The sequence below is a fragment of the Orbicella faveolata genome, unplaced genomic scaffold (assembly GCF_042242905.1).
Source record: "Orbicella faveolata isolate gen_17 unplaced genomic scaffold, um_ofav_v1 contig_47, whole genome shotgun sequence".
NCBI classification, from domain to species: domain Eukaryota; kingdom Metazoa; phylum Cnidaria; class Anthozoa; order Scleractinia; family Merulinidae; genus Orbicella; species Orbicella faveolata.
In genome coordinates, this window is record NW_028301577.1 from 18,927,121 (window position 1) to 18,939,354 (window position 12,234).

A 12,234-nucleotide genomic window follows, 5' to 3' on the forward strand; every position below is an offset into this window, starting at 1 on the left:
CCACAATCTGCAAATGAAAGTTGGATTCTCATTCATTCTTTGGAATGCTGGTTGACTTATAAATGAGCTAGTAACACCTCTATGTACTGTACTGGTACCATTCTTACCAGTACTATTGATTGTCTTGGAGTAACTGGGAGGTCATCTGAAGGGAGATGTAAGAGAGGTTAAGGCCCAGGGCTATGTGGAGAAGGACTGTGGAGAGAGATTGTGGGATGATGGGTTTCAGCTCTTGCGGGTGGAGGTAGAATTAAAGGCGGCAGACAGGGTGGCTTGGAGCAAATTGTGCTTGTGCTTCATGTTGCATAAATATCTATCCTGTGGACAGTGTGGTTTGTTTTGTCCACACTTATCCACTGGATAGTGATTTATCCAGGTGGATAGTGTTATCCACCCTTCGGACATCTGGAGCCCCATGTTTCCACTATGAGGAGACTACTAACAGGAGAGCATTCAGTATTTTAAATGCTCAGTCATGCTCGATCTTTGCTGTTTTCTGGCATTAACAACTGCATTGATCAAGCTGTATGGAAGATGAGTGTCTGGGATGTCCTTGGGCCTCCACTGTGATCAGCCAGCCCCTAGACAGACATTTATAGCAAGTGCAGTGTTTTGTTCGAAACTTTAAAACAAAAAAAAAACTGGACATTTTCCAAACTGTATTGTTTAGCTATGTAAACCAAACAATGTAAGTGGTCTTAACTATCATATTGTACTTGCTGTAATATTACTATTTTCCTCCTTTTATTTTGTTTAGTTTTTCCTATGTATATTGTGTTTGTAAATTAATTAAAAATAAATAAATAAATAAATAAATAAATAAATAAACACTCCCATGGCTGCCAATCCCCGCCACCCAGGCATGAGCCCCCACATACTGTCATCCAGGCACCTGTCACACTGAAATAACAGTGGAAAAGGGATGGAGAGGGAGGGGTAAAAAAAGACAAGGCAAAATAACAAGAAAAGCGTTTGACTATGCCACACTTTAACATGCTACTGCAATGGGGTGCCTCACTGCTGCCTGATCTGACTGCCTGATGAATGCAACCTTCTCTTTGTTGTTAACTTAGTTAAACTGCATTTAACTGTGTATTACATGTACATGTAATTTACTCAACATCATTATTCGTAAACATATTAATGTATGACTGGTTACACATGGCGACCATCTTCTCTTACTAACTGACTGAGGTTTTCTGGTTCTTCTCCTTATGTGACAGGATCATATGGTGAATGACTGGGAATGTGTTTGCACTGTTGATGTGGGTGAAGGAGAGAAATTAGTAGCCATCTCATGGATAGATACTGGCATTAAGGTAGGTGAACCCATGTTAACCCAGGTTCAGTAATAGCTGCTCAATTATTATTAATAGTTAGCAGGACTTTTTTAAAATGTTGTATTAAATGGAAAGTGGGGTACACTGAACAGATTTGCCTTATGAAACTTTGAGGTAAAATGCAAAGTTTCATGGAGATCTGATTCCAACTTGAGGAAATAGAAAATGTTCATGGTGGGAAAATTATTGAGAAGTTTTGATTTTTACAAGCAGCAGAGAAATGTGTATATTGTAGACTATGGTTGGCGAAATGGTGCAAAATTCACAAAGTTTATATTCAGTCACATTTAATGTTGTTATATTATTATTCACGAATATATTTATTCACATTCAACAACTAAATTTATTTTCAAGAAATATATTAATTCACATTTAATGACGTATTTCGTATACACGAATATATTTACTCACATTTTCGGGATGTATTCATTCACATTCAACGGTTTATATTCATTCACATTCACGATCGAAATATTGGTTCAACACGGTGCAATATTCATTCAACTTTTTCTGTGCACCACCTTCATGCATCATTAGGTCCCAGCTCACACTCTATAATTTCTGAACGCAATATGGTGGACGACCAAAGACCCCAAACATACACAGCTGAACATAAATGTTACATGGGCTAGAAGAGATAAAGGATGAGCAAGTAGATAATCTCATACAATGTTTTATGAGTGATCATGGGACTTTGTTCGGGTATTCCTTGGTGATCGCACATCTTCAATCGTCATAGGTCTCAGAGTTCAACGAGATCGAATCAGGGAGAATATTGACTGCGTTGACCCTAGAAACTCTAGAATCCGCTGGGCTGTCATAATTTCTAGAGAGTGTATTCTGTGGTTGCTCCAAATAGCTTGTGGCATATTGACGGACACCACAGCCTGGTTACTGTCATGCATGGGGTATTGATGATTTTCCTTTAATCTTTAATCTTTAACAAGGTACTCTGAAAACAATGTAAAAAACTATACTGGCATTGTTTTTTTTTCGTTTAAATGTTCTACTAATAACAGAACTGTAGCATTATCCGAGATGTGTTCCCCTCAGCAACTCAAAGGTTTGAGTGGCCATCAAGGATGCGAAGTGATCATAGGGATGAAAGTGTGAGGGTGTCTTACGACAGCCCAGCTGATTCTAGAGTCTCCAGGGTCAACGTGGCCAATAATCTCTCTCTTCCATCCTGTTGATTGATCACTCGTCATGAAACGCTCTACGAAATTGTCTAGTTGCTCATCCGAAATCATCGAGAAGCCCATACTCCACAATACAATGTTTCAATGTCCACTTTGAAACAAGAAGCATTTGAACTTTTTATGTCCACGTGAAACCCGACGATCTTTGTTGCAGAAGGAAAAATAAAAATTAGAATTAAACTATTTAGAGTGGAAGAGAGGGTTTTCATTCAGACCCTCTAGCCTGGTCGAATTGGAATTTGGAGATGCTGTTTTTTTCTGGGGGAGGAAAACCGGAGAACCCGCAGGAAAACCCTCAGAGCAAGGCGAGAACCAACAACAAACTCATCCCCAGGTCAAACTGGTGGGAGGCGAGGGCTCTCACCACTGTGCCATCCCCGCTCCCCGAGAACTACCTCCGATATTGAATATCGAGTTCGGGAGACCTCAAGGCTGGTCACAGAATACACAGCAAGGTTTGTGCAGTTTGATGAGTCGTGTCATATCCATTGTCCATGCGAAGACATACATTTCCCAGTATTTCATTCAGCAATGCGCTACGATACTAACGAAAGGTAGTAATTGCTGGAGAGCTATACTCGAGCTTTATTTGGATGTTCTCTCTCAATCCTACTTCTGCAGTGTTCCATTCTTGTTCACACTCTAGCTTGTAGGAGATCGAAAGTTCCTGCCAATGTAACATCTGTGTTTGGGGTCTTTGGTCTTTGTTCTTCCCCTTCATGTAAGACCATATAATAAGCCTTCCTTCGTCTGCCATATTGCGTTCAGAAATTATATATGAGCTGGGACCTAATGATGCATGAAGGCGGTGCACAGAAAATGTTGAGTGAATATTGCACCGTGTTGAACCAATATTTCGATCGTGAATGTGAATTAATATAAACCGTTGAATGTGAATGAATACACCCCATAAATGTGAGTAAATATATTCGTGAATACAAAATACATTGTTAAATGTGAATTAATATATTTCTTGAATATAAATTTAGTTGTTAAATGTGAATAAATATATTTGTGAATAATAATAACAACATTAAATGTGAATGAATATAAACTTTGTGAATTTTGCACCATTTCGCCAACCATAGTAGACCTGTCAATTTGTTCTTTAGGTCAAATTATTTCAAACTACATGTTGGTTAGTTTGAACTGTACCTGGTTCTGTTTGCTGATGTCTGTGTCTGCTTTTTTGTTTTGGCTGTGTCGAGATGTCTGGCAGCTGGACAGTGCTTTTAAAATACTTTGTGTCCAGTTGACCTCAATAGCATTCTGGTTAGCCTGTTCATAAACATAGTGCAAAGATTAGCTTGAATATTGCACCAGTTTGCCTGTTTAAGGTTAGTTCTCAATAATAATGGTTACATGAGGGCAGGTATATGAAAAATAATATCTGCTTACTTAATGTTAAGGCCATCAGAGAGCTTGCTTTAATTTGAAACAAAGTTAGATTTTGTCACTTCATGAAATATATTGATGCTTACATGTAGCTGTCTGGATAAGAACTAAAGATTTATTCAGTTGAGAAGTTAATCCACAGTACTTTAAATAACTGGCGCAGTACTACAGTGCCTGTTGCTGAGTTGTGATGAATTAAGAATTAACAAGTGAACATGTTTTATTTGCTCTTCTGCCAACAGAACTTGTTCAGCTTGTCTGAAGATCAGCAACTCTCTCAGCAACATCCTGTTATGCATAAGAATCTCAGTGAACGTTTCAAGACCAATCGAAGCAAACCTCCATTGGTCGAGATTGGAGGCATGAGGGCCAAGGATGGCTGGGTGGCTATCAGTGAAACTGGCCTTGTAAGTTACAAGTTACGTTTATCATGATCACTTAGTTTTTAAGCTAAACTTATCTGATAAGAAACAGTAGAGGGCCATGGTAGTGTGCCATGTAGTTTCATTAAATTAGGCATAAGACTGGAAACTACTTGGTGAAGTGACCCAGACGTCTCAAGACAGTCACTCAAATATACATCTCTAGCAATCACAAAATTGACTGGTACATCCCAATCTGTAAAAGTATGCATTGTTTGAGACTCAAAACTGGCAAACAGATGCTTAACAGGTTTCTTCAATAGCACTGTGATAACTTTATTAAAAACTTTTCAAATTCAAAAGCAGTAACAGTACGATGAGATGAAGTTATCCAGCTGAAGATGGCTGACTAGCCCGGGGGGGTTATTTTGGGAATTTGTGGGTAGGGATGTGCTGCTGGGACCCTGGAACCCTTAGCCTAAACCAGAGCTAGTTCAACTGAATTTTGCTACCCTATGCTAGAGTAAACTTCCCAAATCCCCCCATCTATCGATACTGTGGAGGCTTATTTGCATAAATTTAAACCTACCGATTTGATTTTTTTATATTTTTGAGTGGCAATTTCTGGTTTCCTTAGTCTAGGTAAAATCTTCAACCAACTGGTCAGTTTCGTGAAAAATGATGCCCTATTCTCGGCTCAAATGCTCCGATTTATATACCCTATCCTCAAGTAAACTGCTTGAAAACCATACCCTTCACAGCGGCACATACCTATATAGCCCATATATGACAGTTCCCCCCTCCCCCCCGGGCTGACTAGCCAGTGGTTTTGCACAGCTACCGACCCTAATTGGCACTCCCTGCAAGTTATGTATACGTGCACTGGATATTCTTTTTTTAATATAATATTGCAAAACACGAGAGACAGTGCCTTATCACAATTTGAAATACAGAGAAGAGAACTGAAAATATGACACGTAGTGGCTCAGCGTACAAATGTGATGAAACTCAAGTGTTTTATATAATTATCTTTTTAATCAAATGTCAAGCTAGGGAGCAGAGGGAAAAATAAATAGAAAAACCTAAATTTAGAGTGGGTCACTGTCAGTGATTATTTTTAAGTTGATGAATTCATTATTAATTAGTCAAGGAATGAAACACATGATAAATATTAAATTTAGTGGTTAGAGAAGTAATGCAAGACAGTCTGTGCTGTGTTTAGATTTGTGTAACAACCATCATGCCAGAAGTACAAATCACAAGAAAATGTTTGGCTCAAGTGAGGACAAGAGTAGCTGTGGCTGATCTGGCATTTTCTAGCAGTGAGTGTTTTTTGGAACATTTTACAAACAGTGTGCAAGTGATGTATCCACAAAGGCTGCTCTGAAATAACTGGCCATTGTACAACAAGTGCTACACTAGCAGAGTTGCTTCAATCTTTCTTATATAAACTTGTAATAAAATAAGAAGGGACTTTCTTCAGACTTCTTTCCCGACTCATCTAGAGAAAATCAAAGCAACTTCGCTAGCAAGGTTCATTGTTGTATTAAAGAGCAGAGGAGACTTTTAAGCCTTCGTTTCATCAAGAGTAAAATGATTGTATTGATTGGTGCATGGCCTGGACAAAAACTCTTGGTCACTGTAAGACTGGTTGCTGTCATATAGAGGCAACATGCAAAGAAAGTTGTCTGACAAGTGGATTCTGCCCTTTGTTTGCGTAATGGCCGACTGAAGTTTTTTTGCAGTCTGTCTGCAGACCCTCTATTTTGTCTGGAGTTTGTTGAGATTGCAACCAGACATTTATATTAACAGCAGGGATATGAGTGAGCCAAACTTCTAGGGGTGACTGGCTGTACAAAAATGGACAAATATGAATATTATAATAATGATCTTCACAAATTTAGACTTTTTGTTGGAAGCAATATGCAATTCTGTACCATTTCATATTTGCTTTCAAAAGATACACTTGAGAACAAATAAAGTTTGTGGCTGTAAAGGTCTTCCTCTGATTTTAAACCTTGGGAAGAACAGGAGGGGAGAATCCCATATAAAAGGACAGGGGTGCTTGTCAGAAATTTTGAAAACAGCTCTTAAGAGTTCTTTACAAAGAACCTGTGTTGTGGACCTGGCTTGAAATTTTTTTCACCATTAAGAGGTACCAATTCTTAAACAACGTATTATCTCCTGACATATTTTTTCAGCTTAATACCCTAAAAGATACCGCAAAAGCTCCTGCTGTTGAACTTTTGAGACTGAACACTCTAAGAGCTACCAAAACCGCTTTTTTAACCCCTAAAAGATTCAATGAGCACCGCCATTCCTTTTTATAAGGGAGTCCTCGCCCTTTGGGGGAAGATGAATTTTGCTTAAATCTCAGTAATATATTTATTTGTTAATAACTGTGTGTGTGTAACCTGTTTTTTAACTAAATTTTCTTTCATCTTTCACTGCAGAGGGTAAGGTTATTGTGGTGGCAAATGATGGTGAGCTATGCAGCGCTGTGCAGTTCTACCGAGTCTCTTTATCAGGTGGGCCAGGTAAAAGATAAAAACATTTGACACTGCAAAAAGCCCTTTAAAATGTTTCTTAACTAAAAAAGTGCTTTTCTTCACTGGTTTTTGTTGGAGCAAAGATTGTAACATCAAAAACATAACAGTCCAAAATGATTATTGTAATTTTTATCATAATCCTAAATATTGTAATTTTTGTCATTATTTTATTGTATATTTAGATAATTTTAAACACTGAAAAGGCCGACTAGGGAGAGTTAATGGAATTTGCATTGTGATATAATTAATTAATTAATTAATTGGTCAGATGATCAATGTTAAGTAATACTTTATATGCCCTTGTAAAAGTACGCAATATGATGCTTAAAATTGTTACCAATTCAGGCTAAGTTCAATACTTATGATCCAAGATGTTACATGTGTTTATTATTTAAAACTGTTTAATCTACAGATGACTGTCAGATCACATCTGATCCTCTTCCTTGTTTGTTTCCACATTCCCACAGTGAGCTTGATGATTGTAAGTTGCCATTCCTTGTGGCTGGATAGATATTGGGCTACTTATAGATAGACTGGTTTCGGTTGATTGTCATTCAATACCCTCAATCGATACCCTTGTTCAACATCTTGATCAGTACTCGATCAACATCCCTATGGATACTCATTCAACACCCAATTGACACTTGATCAACACTTGATCAACATTTGGTCGATAGTCAGCCATGTAGACCAACTCATATGCATGGATTGAAAATTAGTGAACTGTCAACTGACTGTCGACTGAGGTGTTGATGGAGTGTCAACCAAGGTGTTGAGTGAGTATCAATCGACTGTTGATGGAGTGCTGATTGACAGTCAATCAAGGGTATCGATTGACACTCGATTGTGGATGCCTTTAGTCCACATGATCCACATATTAAGTTAATAAGCTTTTGAACATGTATGACAAGTGCTAATAACCCAAGGTGAACCAACGACTGTTAAGAGAACTTGAAGAATGTTGGTCAGTATCATATGTAGACATAATTTATTCTGCATGGGGAGGGCTATGTACCTGCAAACAATTTATTTTAACTTAGTATTATGAGTCACGTTATGACATTGTAAGAAATAAATTTGTAAGTAATGTAGCATTTTTTAGTAGCTGCAGTATTGTAGGTTGTGTTTTATTGTATTATCTGTAGCTTGTAAGTAATGGCCGTATTGTATTGTAGGTAGTTTAAGTATATTGCAAAATAAAATATAATAAAATAACTAAAAAACAATTCATTTTCTAGGATTCTAGCAAATGCCAGGACTCTTTGCAAATGACTAATTTGGTCATTAGTGAAAAACTAAGCAAATCAGAATTAAAGAATTCACAAGAGAAGCTTTCTACCAATCCCCTTTGTGTCTCAGAAGACATTAGGTTTACTTGCAGTGAATATAAGAGTAAAAGTAAAAATGTTTTGTGCCTGAAAAGAAAGTAAAGATTTCAGATGTTTTAAGGCTACATGTATTGTCCATTCCTCAGCAATAACCAAATTTTCATGTGTATGTCGTTTTTTGCTCATTTTCGATCATTTAATTTTGAATAGTTTATATCAACGTTAATCCTTTTAATGACAATTTATGGTGTATTGTCTGATGTGTAGATGCAGAATATCATGTTAATAACATCCAATTCCTGTCCAGACACTCTGGAGAAGCACTGATAGTCTGTACAACTGGTACGTACTTCATTCTTACATTTCATTTCAGTAGCCGCTTATAAGCACGGGGTTTGTACTGCGACTGGAAGGCTTGAAAAAGTACGGCAATCTGCTTGAAAATAAGGATTAAGTAAAAATATAAAAAAAATTATCTATATAACCTTTATTTACCCTCGGCAATGTTTGTAGCATAAGTGCTAGTGGGGCCAAGCAAACAACTGAAACAAGTAATTCAAATTAAACATAACAGTGCCGAAAAATGGTAAAAAGCTAGGAGTTTTTCCAAGGTACTAGTCAAATTACGTGGCAATTTTGTCTTAGCTGAATTGTTCAATCACACGATTACTATGCCGTGACCAGCTGCATTGCATCTTTGTTTGGATTTTGGTGTTACGTTTGTCGAGCTTCTCACTTTGTGAAAATGGGAAGTGATTTATAACCTCTAGTCTGGAAAAATAAAATAAAAGCTTAGAGCAATAATGGAAAAAAGTGTTGAATTTTGTGCGCAAAAATCTGTATGAATACTGTTAGCAAGCTTAGTTGACTTGTCAGACTAGTTTTGGAAAGGCTTAACTTAACTGTTTAATATTCAGTTTTAAACTCAGTTATAACATTTGCAGGACCATTTGGGAGCTGTATTAAACAATGGGTGAACCTTGACTCTAATTTTACAGAGGCAACGTTCAAGTGCAGTGTATTCTGTTTTAAACTCATTTTGTAAATTTGCAGGACCGTTTGGCAGCTGCATTAAACGGTGGGAAATGAAGAAAGAAATAATCCAACTCCATGAACGATTTAAACAAGAAACAATTGCTCGTCCACGTCTTCAGAATTACAGTGTATATGTAAGTCAACGAAAAAAAAGGCCATACACATGTACATGAATCAGGACTGTGCTCTAGAAGCGCCCGGGTGCCACAAGCGACTAATTTTTACCTTTGGGCGATTGGAAAAACTTACATTTTTCATATAAGCTTATAAATAAGTGCTGGGAACCCAGGATTTCATGGTTAGGAACCTTTGGACTCCCCATAATTTTTCTAGGACCACAGCCTTGTGAATGATACAGTCAGAAAACATGAAATGCTTTCAAGAACACGATAGAAATTTAGAAAGCATATAAGCCGAAGTTGAGTTTTTTCTATATTGTGCAAATTTCCTCAAGTAAGGTAGTACTTCGTGGAGATTGTCGAATTTTGAAGAACTTAAACGTGTCGCTCATTCTAGTATTTGTGATCTAATGACGTTTTGGCAATGCCTTTGTTTTCATTTAATGCTTTATAGTTTAGAAAGTGCACAGAACAATCTATCCGTTACACACGATTTAGTTTAAAGCAATAGGTTTGCTTGTGGGGTCGTGTTTACGTTAAAACAGAAATATGTACTGTAGTAATATGATAATTCTACAATTCTACAATTCTAATAATTTAAAATTCTAATAAAATAATTCTATAATTCTAATAAAACTTAAAATCCGTCACATTCTTGTTTGCGTTTGAATCGAGGTCGCATTTAAGTCTAATTGATAATTTGTAGAGATGATTTTGAGGTATTTCTACCCTACAAGTCTTCAAAAATACGTCGTTTTAGGAGTCAGCTGCTGACGCAAGTAAACTTCCATATAAAATTGTCCCCCGAAGATAAAGTTAATTCATCGAACTCTTATCTTAAGTTATGGCCCAACCAAGAATACAGCCAGATACTTCTAAGAAACTGCCAGACAGGACGAACGTCTCTTGTAATGGGCGTCTCTCAATGAAAACTGATTTCTAGATCCCCATAAGAGGGATTGTCTGAGATTACATTCTGATGACGTGCACTACAAAGATCGTTGGAGCTCTCTGATTGGCTGTCTATTTATCACGTGTCTCGGCTGTATATGGACAACCAATCAGAGGCGTGAGTGTCGACTGAATCCTTGGCGGGCAATGTCTCAAAATTCAACGTTATTACCACGATTACCGTTCCTTTCTTAAAAAGTAAATTTTAAACTTTTTGAACATTTTTGCCGTTGGAATTTTGTAGGAGTGGAGGAACATCAACACATACAAGGATGCAGCGAGGATTTTATCTCTTTGCCTTCCTCGTCTACCGACACCGAAAGTGGACTTTTTACCTATGAGTAATCTGTTGACTTACCCTGCATCAATCTTGCTGGTTCAATATGACGACGACAGACTTCAACTGTTAAACAGGTATCTTTGCAGATCATTACTTGAATATTTTCCCTTTTTACTTGTTCATTTTGCCGTTTTACTTTTCGTCCATTCATGGTTGGAACCATGTGACTTGAAACTTGCATTGTAAATTTTGTAGCCGTTAAGCGTTTTTATCTTTACTATTGTTTACGAACTTTTTTTCTCGTATGTTCTGTCCTAGTAGCTGCAGCTGTTGTATTCTTGAAATGTTTTCGTACATTATGATACAAGTACATAGTTTCTAGTTCCTTTGTTAAAGTTACATTTCGCTGCGTTCACGTTCTTTGAAGATGATATTTATGCAAATCTTCGGTATAGATGCAGTTGTGGTGAAGAGTTTCCAAAATTTTGGTTTCTCCTATCTTGCAGTGTAGGTCTCATGCCAAGTGGGTATTTTCCGACCGGCACCAAAATGCAAAGTTCCGTTGACAGTGACTTGGGTACGTATGCTGAGACTTAAGGTTTTGATTGAAACAAGGGGTTTGCGAAGTCTAGGAATCTCGGGTTTCGAAATGGGTTGACAAATCACTCACTTTTGGCTTGGAATTTATGATCACTTTTGTGGTCTTCTAACATTCGGCATGTTTTAGTGAACTGGAAAACAACCGAAACACGTAGTCGTGCTCAAGGCGTTTGGAAATGTATTTTTACTTGTTTCAAGAGGAGGTTCAGTTAACCCACCAATATTGATGAATGTTTCAAAACAGGAAACGTTTTCCGTGCTTCTATCGAGTTGTAGAAACACGAGAAATGCTGCACGGGAACTCGAGCCGACAGGCGCGTGTTTCCACAGTGTTTCCTTGTTGGTTACTTATGTTTTGATTTAGTTAGCAGATGACTTGTCTGGACCCTTGCCCATTAGACAAGTGAGATCAGAATGAAAAGTTACTCGCCCGGAAACAAAATCTACTTGTCCTGGACAACTGGACAGCCCCTTTTTCTAGCCCTGGAGTTATAAAAGTACGGCTCTTTTCACGTGCTTTCTTACGGGGTGTTTGGTAATTATGTACCACAGGTGTTGCAGCCAAGAAGGCACGTACTTCAGTAGAACGTTACAGTACCGGCTGTCTTGGTGCCATCTGTTACTCTCCCTGCTGCTGCTGTGCAGTAGGAGTTACCATGACAGGAGATCTTCGCCTTTTTAAACTGCATCATCTGGGAGGTGAGTTCTAGCCAAATACGTTGTTCTCAAATGAATGATTTATTGTACGAAAATGGTTCTGGAGACACTGTTTAGTCCAGGAATCTAGTACCATTTCGCTTTGCTGAAGCACCAGGGGACCTTTATTAGTCTTGACATTCAAAAACAGTGCAGGAGCACTCTCAGTACTCCGGAAATTGTTACATCGACTTGGATTCATCTTGTCCTCTTGTTTAAGGTGGCTCAAAATAGTTTCCAACACTTAGATTTTGATGGGTCGTTATAACCACTCTTCATCACTTGAAAATTTAAGGTGGCTCTGAACCTCAGCTACAGAAGTTTTTTAAACTTTGCCAAAAGTTGCATCTTATCATGCTTATCAAAAGTTGATAATATAA

General features: G+C 37.7%; 1 protein-coding gene across 2 annotated transcripts in view; it reads left to right on the forward strand.

The window, feature by feature from the left end:
- LOC110040752 (mediator of RNA polymerase II transcription subunit 16-like) overlaps positions 1 to 12,234 on the forward strand; it is a 37,423-nt gene that overhangs the window by 17,095 nt on the left and 8,094 nt on the right. The window contains exons 7-16 of one of the 2 annotated variants that reach the window (XM_020746017.2): positions 1,224 to 1,319; positions 4,177 to 4,341; positions 5,519 to 5,618; positions 6,750 to 6,833; positions 7,258 to 7,326; positions 8,441 to 8,515; positions 9,227 to 9,342; positions 10,523 to 10,692; positions 11,065 to 11,135; positions 11,711 to 11,857. In XM_020746017.2, the coding sequence (XP_020601676.2) occupies positions 1,224 to 1,319; positions 4,177 to 4,341; positions 5,519 to 5,618; positions 6,750 to 6,833; positions 7,258 to 7,326; positions 8,441 to 8,515; positions 9,227 to 9,342; positions 10,523 to 10,692; positions 11,065 to 11,135; positions 11,711 to 11,857 (1,093 nt within the window). The remainder of the gene's footprint in view (positions 1 to 1,223; positions 1,320 to 4,176; positions 4,342 to 5,518; positions 5,619 to 6,749; positions 6,834 to 7,257; positions 7,327 to 8,440; positions 8,516 to 9,226; positions 9,343 to 10,522; positions 10,693 to 11,064; positions 11,136 to 11,710; positions 11,858 to 12,234) is intronic. The other variant, XM_020746018.2, reaches the window with a different exon arrangement.